Source organism: Rhea americana, unplaced genomic scaffold (assembly GCF_003343005.1).
Source record: "Rhea americana isolate MKP2758 unplaced genomic scaffold, rheAme1 scaffold_69, whole genome shotgun sequence".
Taxonomy (NCBI): domain Eukaryota; kingdom Metazoa; phylum Chordata; class Aves; order Rheiformes; family Rheidae; genus Rhea; species Rhea americana.
Window position 1 is genome coordinate 1030791 of NW_028186856.1, and position 14962 is coordinate 1045752.

At 41.7% G+C, this 14962-nt stretch overlaps 1 protein-coding gene across 1 annotated transcript in view; it reads left to right on the plus strand.

Moving 5' to 3' along the window:
• Positions 1-14556, plus strand: part of PLXNC1 (plexin C1) — a 69600-nt gene extending 55044 nt beyond the window's left edge. Inside the window, exons 22-31 of the mRNA XM_085321289.1 lie at positions 732-909; positions 2097-2200; positions 6255-6309; positions 7183-7214; positions 7300-7407; positions 9165-9328; positions 9928-10075; positions 11942-12082; positions 12190-12264; positions 13869-14556. Coding sequence (XP_085177415.1) covers positions 732-909; positions 2097-2200; positions 6255-6309; positions 7183-7214; positions 7300-7407; positions 9165-9328; positions 9928-10075; positions 11942-12082; positions 12190-12264; positions 13869-13985 — 1122 coding nt within the window. The 3' untranslated portion in view covers positions 13986-14556. The remainder of the gene's footprint in view (positions 1-731; positions 910-2096; positions 2201-6254; positions 6310-7182; positions 7215-7299; positions 7408-9164; positions 9329-9927; positions 10076-11941; positions 12083-12189; positions 12265-13868) is intronic.
• Positions 14557-14962: the final 406 nt, after the last annotated feature.

Sequence of the window (14962 nt, forward strand, 5' to 3'; positions counted from 1 at the left end):
GAACTGAAGGGCAGGGGTGGTATAACTGGACAGGCCATGTGGGTGTTTGACCCACAGTGATGGCCAGCAGAATAAATTCACACTTTTGTATGTGAGTCTGGACCACTTCAGAGTGTTTGCTGCAACATATTTTCCCTTTCCACTGCTTCTGCAGGAGGTCCTGTCTCTGCTGCCTCCAGAGACATGGTTATGTGCAGACAGACACTGATATCTACAGAGAAGGTGTATTTTCTGCATGGTATAAAGTACACAGCATAATTTTCTGATGTGTGTGCACATTTTAATATTGCTTCATGTCTACCCCAAATCAATCACGCTTACCATGACGACTTACTTAGCAACCTTATCAGATCTTTAGTCACTTACAGTTTTGCTTTTAAGACACCCATTTTAAATAAAAGGCATGCTTTTTTTAGAACATACATTATAATTTCTCATGGTCTCCTGTCTTTTGTGGTAACTTACTGAAATAGATTTGCAGAAAAATAGAATACAAAATGTGCTTTTGGATGCATACAGCTTTTTGTCTTTGATTTTTCAGACACAAGGAATTCTCAATGTTTCATTGTGTAATTCCATCAAATAATCTTTATTTGAAATGGCTTTAATAATGAATATTCTAAAAACCCAGTGGAGTGTGTCTGAGCTTATATGCTATTGGGATTGCCAGCAGGAGTTTCCCATGCCAGGTGTTCCCTGTAAGTCAGAATAACACATGTTTCTTTCCCCAGACAGTGAACATCATCTTTGAAAAAATCCCAGAAAATGAGAGTGGAGATGCCTGTCAGACTATCCAAGTTAATGTTCTGGACTGTGACACCATAGGGCAAGTCAAGGAGAAGAGCCTTCAGGCATTTCTTAATAAGAATGGTTTTCTCTATGGTCTTCAGCTGGATGAAATAGGTCTTGGTAAGAGAATGTCACTGTCTTATGTTTTTTATCAAGTTCACTGTTCTTTCTGTGAAGTTTTCTTTTTTTTAGGAATTCCTACCTTTGGCTTTGATTTTTTTTTTTGGCCTCTTTTAGGCAGAGTTTATTTATTGTAATGATTTTCTTTGGAAACACTAGATCATTTATGCTACTAGTTTGAACGTTAGAATTCACATCTACAAGGATTTTAGCATACAGTTCAAAAGCACGCATATTACATATGTATCTTTCTTCTATTCTCAACACGGCCATGTAAGGAGGAACTTGCAATAATCAGACTGGTGTGACTGTTAGGAAAAAAAAAAAGAGCGAGAGAGAGAGCAAGAGAGAGAGAGGGCTAGAGACAGTGCTGTGAGGAAGCTCAGGGGATGGCTACTAAGATGGTTACTGACAGCACACAGTGGATATTAGTGTACCTCAGACCATTTACTCCTGATCTGAACTGGTAATACAGATTGCACAGCAGTATCAAAAGGAAACTCACTCTAGTATCCAGGCTGTACATGGCTTATTTCAGAAGCAAGGGAGAAGGACAAGTTACCAGAGCTTCTCCTGAATCCGGAGTTGAAGCCTATTGTGCATATATGTTTGTCCTTTACCAGATAACAAATTGCCACCAGAAAAGACAGTGACCACAAGTAGACCAAAGGGACCAGATTTTGTGACCTGCGTGTGGGTGCCCTCTGAGAGCATCTTAGGTGCTCTATGGATGCATGGGAAAATTGTCGTAGTGACTACTCCTCCCTGCTGATGATTGCTATCACACGTGGGGCCTTTAGCAAAAATTGTGGTGGGAGAGGGCTACCACCTACATAAGACAGTCACCTGCCAGCCCACCTGCCAGGGCTCTCAGGAAAAGAAGAGCCAGGAGTAGAGCTGCATATCTGTGACCAGGTACCTGATGTGTGGTCTTGGTCTTTACAAGTGGCCTGTGAGCTGTTGGCTAGATATTCCTGGGCAGCATTAGATGAAAGCACCTATGAAAACTGGGACCARCACAAAGTGAAGCCCCAATAGCCTACAATAATTGAAGCCATCAGAGAGAAACAGCGCTCAGCTGGGATCTGTTGGTCTAAAAATAAATAGATGTTGATTTTCTTTACAAAACTCTGTACAGACAGAATGCATTTGGGATGTAATTGTGTTTTATTGCTGTCATTCTGCAGAACTGGTGTCTGAGGAGCAACAAAGAGAATTGTTAGATATTGATGGTTCCTCAGAGACAATGGAAAATGGGATAAGGCGGCTGAACACCATCAGTCATTATGAGGTAAGGATGCCACCACACCAGTGGTCTGGTTTCTCCTCAAATCCTAAATACTGTCTGCACAGAAATATCTTGACTGATCCTAAGTCTTGAAAGGACAGCTGAGCACGATCAGTAGAAATGAAGAAGTGTGTGGCACAACTTCCTTGCTGATGAGTCATGTGTTTTCTGTTTTCAGAGAGGTTTGCGTGTTGCAGAGGGTGCTTGGTTTAGGTATATCAGATAAACTGTTCCCCTTTCAGCTAGGAAATTCAGTTAAAAGGGCATCTGATTTCTAGCTGTGAGCATTGCCTTGAGTCTCTTCTAGTCTCTGCTGCTACTTTTTTGTTGCACCATAAGCACCATGCGCTTGATCTCTTACCACCTCATATTTTGAGTATTTGAACAGGTAGCAGTGATACTTGTGAAAGCTCAGTGAAAGCCAGAATAGAAATAACTGCTGAGATGAGTTTGCTCTTTCTTTTGAGACCTTGTGCATCAGTCTCCTTCCTCTATTCTCTCTACTACCTCTTCTATTCAGTATGGCCACTTATACCCTATTTTTTCCCCTCCACATCCACCTATAAACCTGTCCTTTTCAATGTCTAAATTTCCAAATCTATCCATCAACTCAGCAACATATAGGGTCCAGAGCTAATGGCAGAGCCCTTTTGGGCTTAGCACTTTGCAAAAGCATAGTGAGTGGCATTGCTTCTCCAACGAATTTCCACTGACACAGGACAAAATAGAGGATGAGAGATTGGAGTCAGATGTACAGCAGATGATTGGCCTCAGGTGATACGGTAGCTCTCATTTTGATGCTTACAGCTAGATTTTAAAAATGAGGTTAATGTGCTGAATGCTTTCAGTGAGCTTTTTTCATGCTTAATTGTTGAATTTGAAAATCTAGCTCTTAACACGATGGTGTATTTTTATTTATTTAGGTGTTTTGCTGGTGAATGTAGGTCTTTCTTTGTCATGCAGTGTGTCTCAGGACACTGAGAAAGCAGAGCCAGCTCTGAACAAATTGCGGTCCACATGAGTCAGTACAGTGCTATCACTAGGCAGGAACAGAGAGTCCTAGCAGGACTGTTTCTAGCTTAGGTGAAGCATTAGGCTGTTCAAGTCTAGAGCAAGCTCATTTGGAGCCAGTTCACAGATTTCTGTAGGGGTTTGTTGCTCCCCTTATGTCGTGGGAGGCAGAGAGGAACCCAAATGTTCTCAGTTACAGTCTAGTACTTGAAATACAGCTTTTCCTGTGCCTCTCTTGAATCTTATCTCTAGGTTTGCGTGGGACTTGCCTCCACTCAGTAAGGTTTTGTACAAATCAGGACATCGTAGTGTTGCAATCAGTGTCTATGCAGCAGAAGTCTAAGGAACATAGATGTAAATCTGATTAAATAATATTTGAGCTACTGTCTGTTAAGATAATACAAGCCTTCATTACTGTGGGCAACTGTCCCAAGTGCTCACTGATTTTAAATAGCAGCTATTCACGCTTCCTGAGCAAGAGCTCATGGTGCAATACTTTGTAGCAGAGGAGTTTTGTCCAGTTGGTCACTGTCATCCCTGAGCATCTTTGACCAAGCCCTTGTTTTCTCTTGTGGTTTCTGCAGGCAGATACAACTTACACTGGAGGTTCAGTTTTTGCAAAGCTGTAACTATACTAATTATAGCTTAGCAGCTGCCTTAAGGAAATTGTACTGGGTGCCTCTGTTAGATATTTTGGTTCACTTTTTCTAACTATGACAAAATACTGTACGTTTTACGCAGAAGCTTAGTGGCATCAAGGCAGATCAGCCATTTGCATTTCAATTGTTTTTTTTTATACACATTAATCCTAAAAGGAATCTAAAGATGTCCCGTTAGCAAGAAAAACAAGAAAATTAAATGCTGCATATACAGTGTGAAGAATTTCAGCTTACATTTCAATTGTGCTTAGAAAGTTGTGGCAAACCTGAATTTTTCCTTTTATTTGCCAGCCTTAAACACTAGAAAGCAGCTTGTATTGTGAATGTCCCAGAATCGCTAATCACTTGAAAAAGCAGACAATTGCTACACTAATTTTAAAAATGATGCCACTCTAGTTTAAGGAGAGAGCTAAGGAGCAGCTTTCAGAACTGCTGTTCTCTCACAGATCTCAAATTTCCCAAGCTGTAGCAGCACCACAAACACCAGCAGCAGGCACAGCACTAGTGAGCAGAGCTGAATGTGGGATCCAAGGAGCTCACTGAAAACAAATGGTTTATAGGACAGGACAGGACCAGGCCTGGAGGGCAAAGAAGGGCCACCTTACTACATCTTCTGTTTTGCAAAGCACCTGTACTCCATATCGTGTAGATCTGAACAGATTTCCCTTCTCCCCCTTCATTGCCCTCAGTAATGCTCCTCACAAAGTAACAATGTTTTGAGGTGCCCCTGGGAACAACCCACCATGAAAAGTGGTATAGGTAGGAGGACACAAAAGGAAGGGCTTCTCTCTCTCTCTCCCTCCCTCCCTCTCCTATATATATATATMTATATATCTATATATATACATATAGATTACACTGAAAGAAAGGGCAAGTATGGCCACTGGAGTAATCATAAAAAAAGGGCAAGTGTATTCCACTCAGTGCTAAGAGTAGCGTTTGTCCCAGAAATAAAACCCAAGGTAGAGGGTTGGATCATGGCTGCACTGCAGTGGCTCCAGTTCCCAGAGGGAAGCACAGTTCCCAGTGCTCTGTCCCTTTCCTCAGGATAGGAGCTGACATATTGCAGCTTTAAGCTGCTCTCCTGCTTCTCGGAGGGGACTGGAAACATCACCTTGCACTTTGGGAGGGGCAGAGCTGTTGTGTAGCCCTGGTCCTGTTCTCTCTTTCAGGACCTGGTAGCGAGGTTAGGAGGACTCTTGTTCTTGCCTCATGTCGCAAGCTAGCTGTATCGCGTTGGTAGTGCGGTCTTAAAGTGCTCGGAGTTTGTCAGCAGCTTGGTCTGGAAGAGGAGTTGTGAAATGCTATATGATAAATGGAAACACTGAAAAAAATAAGGCTCATAAAATAGACTGTATTTACTTTCCAGGAGCAAGTGTAAGTGCAGATTTATTTGGCGCAAGACACAGCTTTTGATAGAGTATCTTACTGTTTAAACTGGTTTCTCACACCAGGCTAGCTGCCAAGGTTTGAAAAACACTTAAATTACTTTGGCAGAGATCCCTTCCTAAAACTGGCCAGTTGTTTTTGTAATTATAGAGGAAAGTATACTAGCACTTGGCAAAACCTAGCATTTGACAGCAGAGCAGTGGTGTAGTACTCGGTGGGAGATGTTCTGGAGTTGTTCGTTGTCAATAAGAGCATGACTTGCCAATTTCTTTTAAAGATAATAGTTACTATCCTAGCAGCACTATAAATTCAGAGCAGCAGAGGGGTAAAATTTTTGCAGAAATCCCAAGGTGCTTGGCTATGGATCACAGGCACAAATATTTCGGTCACTTTGGGAACTGAAGATTGGAAATAGTTTTTAGGAGCACTAGGTTAGGCTTTATGAGTATCTCAACATGGTCCCTCCACAGAGAATGGGGGAAAAAGGTGTCATCTGCTCCACCTCACCTCACTCGCCTGGGGAAATGCTGGGAAAGATGGAGCTAAAAGGAAGGGGGCTGGAATAGAAATCATCCTTGTGTTCCCTTCCCTGCTCCACCTTCCCATAAAATACAGCTGAACTGGAGCCACAGAATCCAGCCTGAAGAATCTGTAGAAAGATGAATGCAAAAAGAGCCACAAAGCAAGACATGAAAATGAAATGTTCAGACTAGGGCTAAACCAGAAAAATCAGGGAAATGGAAAGGCCTTAAARGCTGGATTCTCAGAAGTGCTGGCTTCCCACGGGTCCAGGTATGGCTACAGAAACTGCAACTGTGGCACGTGCTTGAAAATCCAGCTCCGGCTGCCTGCAGAGAGCCACAACACCGTGCAGGGAGCAGAGCAGGCTCGCACGCTCCTGCGCTGCKCAGTGACAGACATGGGCAGAGGAAATGAAACTGAAGGTTTGTGGATTTTTCATATCTATTTCAGCAAGATATGTTTGTTTTTGCYTTCAGATTTCAAATGGAGCAACTATAAAAGTCTTCAAAAAGAAAACAAACACCCCAACAGGTAACACGGGAACTGCAACCTATTTAATCTTTTGTGAAGAATGGGCTGGGAACACAAAGAGCTGAGATATGACAGGTTGTGTCATAGTCAATAGGTGGTCAGAAAAATTGGCACTTTGATACCACAGAGCCAAAGGGACAGCCACTTTACTCTGCCTCTGGCCTAAGAGGAGGAAAGAAGGCGAAGCAGAGCCAGAAGGACCTACAGTCTTTGGCAACCGAGTGCTTAAAGATACAAACTAATTGGCAAGAAAATRGGGCATGGAAGCCCAAATGCCACAAAACTCTGGCTGATGAGACCAACTTAGAAAACATACCCTGCTCCAGTACCCTGTGATATGCATCACAGACATGACAGTGCCACTGTACAGTGACAGGCATAATGTATAAAACACAATTTCAGAATTTTCATTGCTCTCTTTGCTGTGTTTCTGAAAGTTTGACTCAGCTGTCTCAACCCCCTGTTACAAGGGGTCTGTTCATCTCACTCACCTGTTTATCTGGGATGTACGTGGCTCTGGCTAGACTTTCTCTAGCCCCTAGGGAGAAACAATGCAATCAAATCCTCCTCTGTTTACCCTCCTCCTTTCACAGGAGCTCTGATTGCTGGTGGCTTACCCTGGCAGCAGGTGACAACAGTCTAGCTTAATGGTCCTAGTTAGAGGCTGGCACCAGGGACGCAGGCCAGGACCTGTCCTTTTCTCTAAGGCTTCCCCTACACTGCTGGCATGAGAGCGTGACTCTGAGCCTGTGCACTCTGCATCCTAACATGTACCCTGCTGCAAAGACCAGAGCCTGCCAGAGCCATGAATTCACAAGCCTATAACTGTGCATTTCATTAATGCCTGTTTGCTTTCTACTTTCTGTTGTTTAGATGTGGACTACTCTGACAAACACTGTCATTTGGTGAGTTTAGTAAATATACTATTAAGTGGTAGTTTTAATACTAAATGTTCCTATCTGTGTAACCTCTCTGATCTCTTCATAACAGATTTTACCAGACTCTGAAGCAAACAAAGATGTAAAAGGAGCAGGTCACAAAGGAAAGCAAAAATTCAAAGTGAAAGAAATGTATTTGACAAACCTTTTGTCAACCAAGGTAAATGATAAGGGCTTGTTTTGGGAGAGCGCTGGTGTTAAGTTTGGTGCAGTAGAAAAAAAAATAAAGCAGGAATTATGCAGCCTTCATTATGCATGCTGTCTATCTCGTCATTCACAACATTTTTGTCAAAAAACTGTAGTTATTGAAGGCTATGGGAAGTCAGTTTTGCCATTGAGTTCAACAGAGTGAGAACTGTCCTTTCTGGGGAGAGAGCCTTCAGTCAACAATTTCCTCACTCTCTAGCTGCTCAGCCTAGTGGCACCTGCCAAGGCTTGTCTTTCAGAAAATATTGCCCCCTGTCTGGCTGAAATGACATGATCTTTTAGGGTCTCAGGCTGAGTGTTCAAAGTTACTAGATGAATTTGAAAAACAAGGTCTGTGCAATTTATAATATAATTATCTAATTTATACAATACACATTCTTTAGGAATAAGCCCTGCTTACTGTTTCCAGTAATACCATCTTGTTCCTGACTTATTCAAAGAGGAGATAAAACTCTTTGCAATGACATATTACCTAAAATATTAATCAGTACACAACACAGAGCTATGTGATAAAAGAGGCCTGAAGGGATGCTCATTATGGCCCTCTTGCATTTAATAATCTATCACTCATTAACTAATTACATTGTTGATAGCATCTAAAGTAATTTGGGATGCTACCCAAAGTGAGAGACAAGACTGCTTATTTCTCAAGAGGCATAGAAACTAGCATAATCCCTTAGGAATTGTTGGGATAAACTAATAGTATTTTATGATACTGAAGCACAAAAGAAAAGAGCAGCCTCTTGGGAAAGAGCCTTTAAATTAATCACCTCTTTCTTCAAAGTAAGACAGAGCTCTGAACAACAGTGCTCTGAGATCCTTCACTGCAAAATCCTGTCTGTGATATGCCATGCACTGAAGCATGTTGCACTGAACCATGTCCTTCTCTCTTATACACACACACACAGTCTGAGTTCGGAGTTTGGTACATGAAATGAGCAGGCCAGTAACCCAACAGGGACTGCGATACACTTAAATCCTTCTTGTTAAGAGGAAGGTCAGATGTATTGGGCTTCAGAACACATGCAAAGAAAAAAAAGCACAAAACAAATAATAGTGTTTTGCTTTGCCTCTAGTTATTTTGTGAGGATGTCAGTGGGTACAGCAGCAATCAAGGCCTTGCTAAGTAGCTTTGCTTCTGGATCAGAAGTATCCAGTTTTCAGTTCCTCTTCTCTAAAATCAGCATCTTTCTGTGTCACCCAGTGCCATTATCTCAGAGTTAGATCAGTGAAGTGCTGATGAGAAGAACAGCTCAGCATGCGTCTCTGATGGCACGATGAAGACCAGCCCTCTAGACACCTAGTTAAACTGCTTTTCCTCACTGTACTCTTACTACAGTGTTAGTAGTAAGAAATGGAGTCCAAATACCTTTAGAAAAGATGCAGTTACCCAAAGAGCCGATGTTTGTTTCCTTTGTTCAGGAAACCTTACAAATGATTCCTCCCACCTCTGATTTATCATGAAGTTTAACACAATTCTGTCAGCAAAGCAATAGTTAGTGGGATGTAAAAGCAGCTTGTTATAGTGTATTTTGTAGTTTGGACGTTTTTTGACTATCTTATTTGTTAATAACCTATGCCCTAAATGTTTGCTGCAAGTTTATTGTAGTTTCTGTGTGTGGTTCCCTGGAGCACGTTCAGCTCGGTGAGACAAGAAATCTTGTTCTTTTCATGTGTAATAATAGCACTGCTCATTTTCTTACTTTTCAGGTCGCAGTTCATTCAGTTGTTGAAAAGCTCTTCAGAAGCATTTGGAGTTTACCAAACAATAAAGCACCTGTTGCCATCAAGTACTTCTTTGACTTTCTGGATGCCCAGGCTGAGAGCAAAAAAATTACAGACCCTGATGTGGTCCATATATGGAAAACCAACAGGTACGCTTACGTGTACTCATACGCACATGAGCACGTGCATTTTCCGAGAACGTAATTGCAAAGGCAGAACAGATCACATGCGATCAGAAGAGTAAGATTTTGTTTGAGTGAAAAGGCTGACAGCATTAAGTGCTGTTCCAAAGACTGCTGTGACAAAGTGTGATCATGCTAAAGCAAAGACCATCACAGTTATTACAGCTTGTGAAAACATAAAAATGCAGAAACAAAGTGGTTTGCCCACTGACTTCTGTGGTTTGGCTTTGTGGGTCCCAGTAAGTGTAATACATAGATTAGATACAGATACAGCTTAATATCTGTACACAAATGTAGCTTACAGGACTTTTGAGTCTGCACACTGACTTCACACTCAAAGAAGTATGTGCAGTTTGAGAACATTATTTACTGCAATTTGAAGCTGGAGAGCTGACTTGACTGAGGTGTTTGCTCCAAGGTGTTTGTTTGCTGATCCCTTTTAACGTGAATAAGCAGCAGAGAGTTGTGCTTCTTTTCATGAATGCAGTGCAATTAAACTACCATTTTAATAGCAGTTGTGTGACCTAAGAGGTTAAATTTAAGATGCTTGTCCTTTCTCTGCCTAGTCTTCCTCTTCGCTTCTGGGTGAACATACTGAAGAATCCTCAATTTGTCTTTGATATTAAGAAGACTTCACATATAGATGGCTGTTTGTCTGTAATTGCACAAGCTTTCATGGATGCCTTTTCTCTAGCAGAACAGACTCTGGGGAAGGTAATGCTTCACATCTTTTGCTATTTTCCCAGTGTATGCCTGTCTTAACTGTACAATGATTTAGGGGATGAAATGCTGGGTCTGCCGAAGTTAGAGCAGTTAGAGTGTCACCGGCTTCATTAGGCCAGTTTTCTGTTCCWTGATACTTTTAACTCACACAACTGAGGAATTCACTGCCAGGATACAGCTACCAGAATGTCATATTTATAGTTAACTGCTGCTGCTGCTTATCTTGTGTGATTAATTTCTACACATTGTATTTATACAATGTGGGGAAAAAGGTGGAAACTGAAAGATACTAATTTTTTTTAACAGCTTAACTAAAGGTCTTGAAAGTATTAACATTATTTGATAAGTAGTCCAAATATTTCTGCCACACACTGATGTGCAGAAAACTCATGTTATAAGGAAAATTCAAGGAAAGTTTCTGAAATTTTCAAATTTCTGAAATTTGAAACAGTTCTTTTCACAATGTATTAGCTGCTCTCTTTTTTCTCCAGAATTACTTACTGGAAAAAAAAAGTCCATAAATCTTATATTCAGAAGCTCTTTAGTACCATGTCCCAAACTCTGGGGATCAGAAATACTTTATTTTTTTCCTGAGGCTATTTTCCTTTTCTTTGGACTGAAGCAGGAAACATTATGTTCAGGTTCATACTACTACTAACCCCCCCACCAGCACCACCACACCCCACAACTAGCGATTTTTTAGCCTGAAAAAAAATTACATAAAAATGGATTAATTTTCTATAGATATGAACATTATCCGTTAAAATAAGATAAATAAGCACATTACCTTTAGGAGTGAAGTGTCATAAATTAAAAACTAATCACCACTTACTTGATGAAAAACTGAAAATAAACATGCTCTGTTAAGATTCTGCAACTGCTACACTTAACAGTAAAGTGCTGTTGATATAACAGCTGCATGAGCCTTTGGAAAAAAGGGATGATGAAACCTGATGAATGTGTACAATGTAGTTAAGGTCGTGTGGCCTTTTAGTAAGATGTATTTATTTTCATGATTTCTAGCATTTCTCTTAAAATATCCTTTAACCACTTAGAAAACAAKCATATTTAAAATCATTTCAGCACTGATTGTCACAGTAGCGACAAGCTATTGCACGGGTATGTCATTTTCTTCCCCGTAAGTTAAACTAGAGCTGTTACAGGAAATGACCTGCCCCCACATTTACATTCTGAAAACATGGTTTCCAGGTGGGGCTTTAGCTCCTACCGCAAACGTCAGCATTTCCTTGGATGAGCCTAGAGCTGCCTGGAAAGTCCGTGCTGACCTGGTTGCTGCTGTCCAGCACAGGGGAAAATTCACTTTGGCTCTGTGTGCCTGGCAGTCAGCTCTAGACCTTCATGAACTCCTGAGCGGAAGGAGTAGGGACCAAAGTATTTTTTGCCCCAGTAGGGGAACCTCTACCAGCACAGGGTCTAGCAAGATGGTCTGGCATGTTACCCGAGAGGAACTTTCACAGCACTGCTGTATCCTGTATGTAAATAGAGTATCAGCCTCAAGCCCTTTGGGTCAGCTTTCACAATCAATCAGGTCTTGCGAGGGTAGAGGGGAGGAAGCAAGAAAGAAAAATATGTCTAAGGGACAAATGTTTAATGCTGCTGATGCCAATAGAAATAATTATTTGGCAACTGTCATGAAACACAACGCGCTGTTACCACAGTCCTTTGTCTGTTCTTCATCTTTATTTCATAACCTTGATTCCTTGCATGTAACCACTGCAAAGAGAAACGAATCACACTGAGAACAGACCCAATTAGATACAATTAACTATGGGGAGGTGGAACCTCAGGAAATCTGTGCTGTTAAAATTGACAAGGCTTCAAATATTTTCTTTTAAGGAAGCACCAACAAATAAACTTCTCTATGCTAAGGACATTCCACTCTACAAGGAAGAGGTGAAAGCATATTACAAAGCCATCAGGGATCTGCCTCCACTGACCACTTCAGAAGTTGAAGAATTTTTAACTCAGGAATCAAAGGTATGGTTGAGAAGTGAGAACTTCATTTTCTTTCCTATTACCTCTTTTTTTTTTTAAAAAAAAAAAAAAAAAAAGAACTACCTAACCAGAACTGTTTTCTGTTTTAGAAACATGAAAATGAATTTAATGAGGAAGTGGCCTTGTTTGAAATCTACAAATACATAGGGAGATACTACGATGAGGTAAGCATATCTGCTATTCCTGCTTACCCTGTAATGTTAACTTGCTATTTCACGCTTGGAAGTCAGGCTTGACAAACTAAACAAGGTCTGGCCTGGCTTGTGACTTGCTGTTCACTTCAGAGACTGCCAGGGATGCAGCCAAGGCTGCTCTTGCCACCAAGCTGCATAGGGCCAGAGCAGCGTAGCCCCCAAGTGTGGCTGGAAATCCTCCTTCTTGAAGGGGTCACAGGCCAAAGGTTTGTAACTCTTGCTGCTGTTTTCACAGAGACATACAAAATAAAACACTGCTCGCAGTTTTCAGAAAGATCCTATATATTCTAGACTTCCTGTTTTAGTGTTTGTGGAGTGCGTGTTAATGCCTGTCACAACTCCTGTGCACACGTTCCACTTCCTGAAGATGCAGAAATCAAATCAGATTGTAGCACTGGGGATCTCACCTTAACAAGTCAGTACAAGCGCCTCAGCATAGCAGCCTTACAGCAAAAGGTATCTGCTTCTTGCTTGTCACTGCCCTCTTATCCTCTGCTCCAATAGCAGAGCRTTTTATTTTCTCTCTTAAAGAAAATAAGCTGCAGTTTCCAGTCCCTGCTATGGCTAACGAAAGAAGTCTTTTCTCAACCCAAAAGCACTTAGTCGCAGGCTATCGCTAAGCTCCTTTGTAAGAAAATCCCTGCCCTCTGCTTTGCATGATAGGGTTCTCCACTCCCGGCTGCCTGGCTCCCTGAGCAGAGCTAGCTGCGCCGGCACGGGGACGCAGATGAGAGCCAGCTGCGATGCGTTGCCTGAAGGCCTAGTTACCACTTTCAGCAGGTTGTCCAGGTCGCCCAGCAACCAGATCTTTCTCTCTTCCTTCCTCAACAGCACCACATCAGCGCTTGCCCTAAGCGACCAGCTGTCAGTCACCTGCCAGCTAGCTTACTGCTGCCTCTAACATCTCCAATTTTCTGCCTTCTGTCTCGAATCATGACCTTTGCCTCTTAGAAGAGGTTTAGAACGACGCTTCGGAAGTCACTACAATTTATTGTGCTAGTTAAATTGCTGACACAGGAGACTTCAGAATGCTTTCTAATCTTAATGGCCTTTTTAGCTCGTTTGAAAATAGCAGGAGCTAAACTTTTCCTTACCCTCCCTCTGCTTTGTAGAGTTGCTAGCAAAGGGGTTTTGGAGAAGAGTAGTGCTCCTTCCTATCACCTGATCCGGTGCCAAGTGGCCCAGTTAGAGGAAAAGAGGCAGTTTGCTGCACCCACAGTTTAGAGGACAAGGCAGGGGATAAGAGATCAATCGCAAAACTCATCTATGGTAAAAGTAGAGCACTGGCTTTGCCTCACACTTTAATATTAGGTTAATGTGTGGAGTTTGTTTTGTTTTCTAGCTTGGCTTTGTCATTTGTTGTTTTGTAGAAGTGTCGCAAATCCTGTAATCATAATTGCTTGTAAGGAAAACTACAAAAATAAAAAGTGTTAAAGTCAGGGAAAAAAATTTACATGTAGGCATGCATTCAGGTGGATTTTTTTTGCCAGTATTTGTTTCAATGCAGAAAAAGGAGCAAGTAGCAAATAAAATAAGCACTAAAAAAATTATTCTTTCTTCCTAATTTTTAACAGATCATCAGCAAACTTGAGCGAGAACAGGGGTTTGAAGAAGTCCAGAAACAGCTCCAGCAAGTAAAAGACTTATTTGATGAAAAGAAAAAATGCAGATGGATGCAAGTAGAGCACTGACTCACAGCATTAATGTGGGGAATTTTAAATAAGTGCTGCTGCTCCCAAGACATGAATGATTATATGTACAGGGTTTGAAATATTTGAACACTTCTTTTTCCACTCTGACCATGCCAAGTAGTATCTAAGTTTGGGAATGAATTATGGGCAGGGTTAGACATTCACATGTGGGCATGTGAAAGTGAGTTTAGCATTGGTGTAGCCAGYCTTTTTAGGTCCTTGAACACATGCATCTTTGGCTTCAAAAACCTTCTATGTAAGCTTTTTGCTTACTTAAAAGYAAACCTGTAGAAGACATGCAAAACATGCTGCAAGTTCAGCGTTGCCCATGTGAACTTGTAAGTTGCTTACCTCTGTTTTTAAGAGAGAAAGCTGGTGTTTTGCCACATCCTTTCAGCAGCCTTGGCGATCTGTGAGGACAAGCTCCAGCTTCAGAATATGGGTCAGCTGCAGTTTCCTTCCTTTCCAGACACACATACTCCGGTTCCTGTTTGTCTGAAGAAAACAAACAAACAAAGCACGAAAGAAACCTAGCACCCAAGTGACACTTAGGACAAGTTTGTTTAGGGGGAAAAAAAAGGGGGGGGGGCGGGTCTGAGGTTTGAAGTGCAAATGCCACGTAGCAGAATTTCTCTTCCTTAGTTTAGGAACTGCACGTGCAATGCAAAGCCAACCAGTAAGCAACAGGTAAAGCTTCTAGAGAAAGAAGCTGGACAGGTATCAGGCTGTGTTTATATTTCTACCTTTTCACCCTTAAATAAGCTGTGAAACACTTGTGAGCAGCTTCACACCTGAAACYTCTGTGCAGCAGAACATCTTTGTGRTTTGATGARCCAGCTGGCAATGGCTGCACTTTGGTGCACAACCCTGTACTCAGGTGCATGATACACAGGCCCGTGCATCAGTGCTGACAGTCCTGGCCAGCCTTGCTGTCTAGATATAAGGGTCTCACAGACCTAAAGCCAGCACTTTTTATC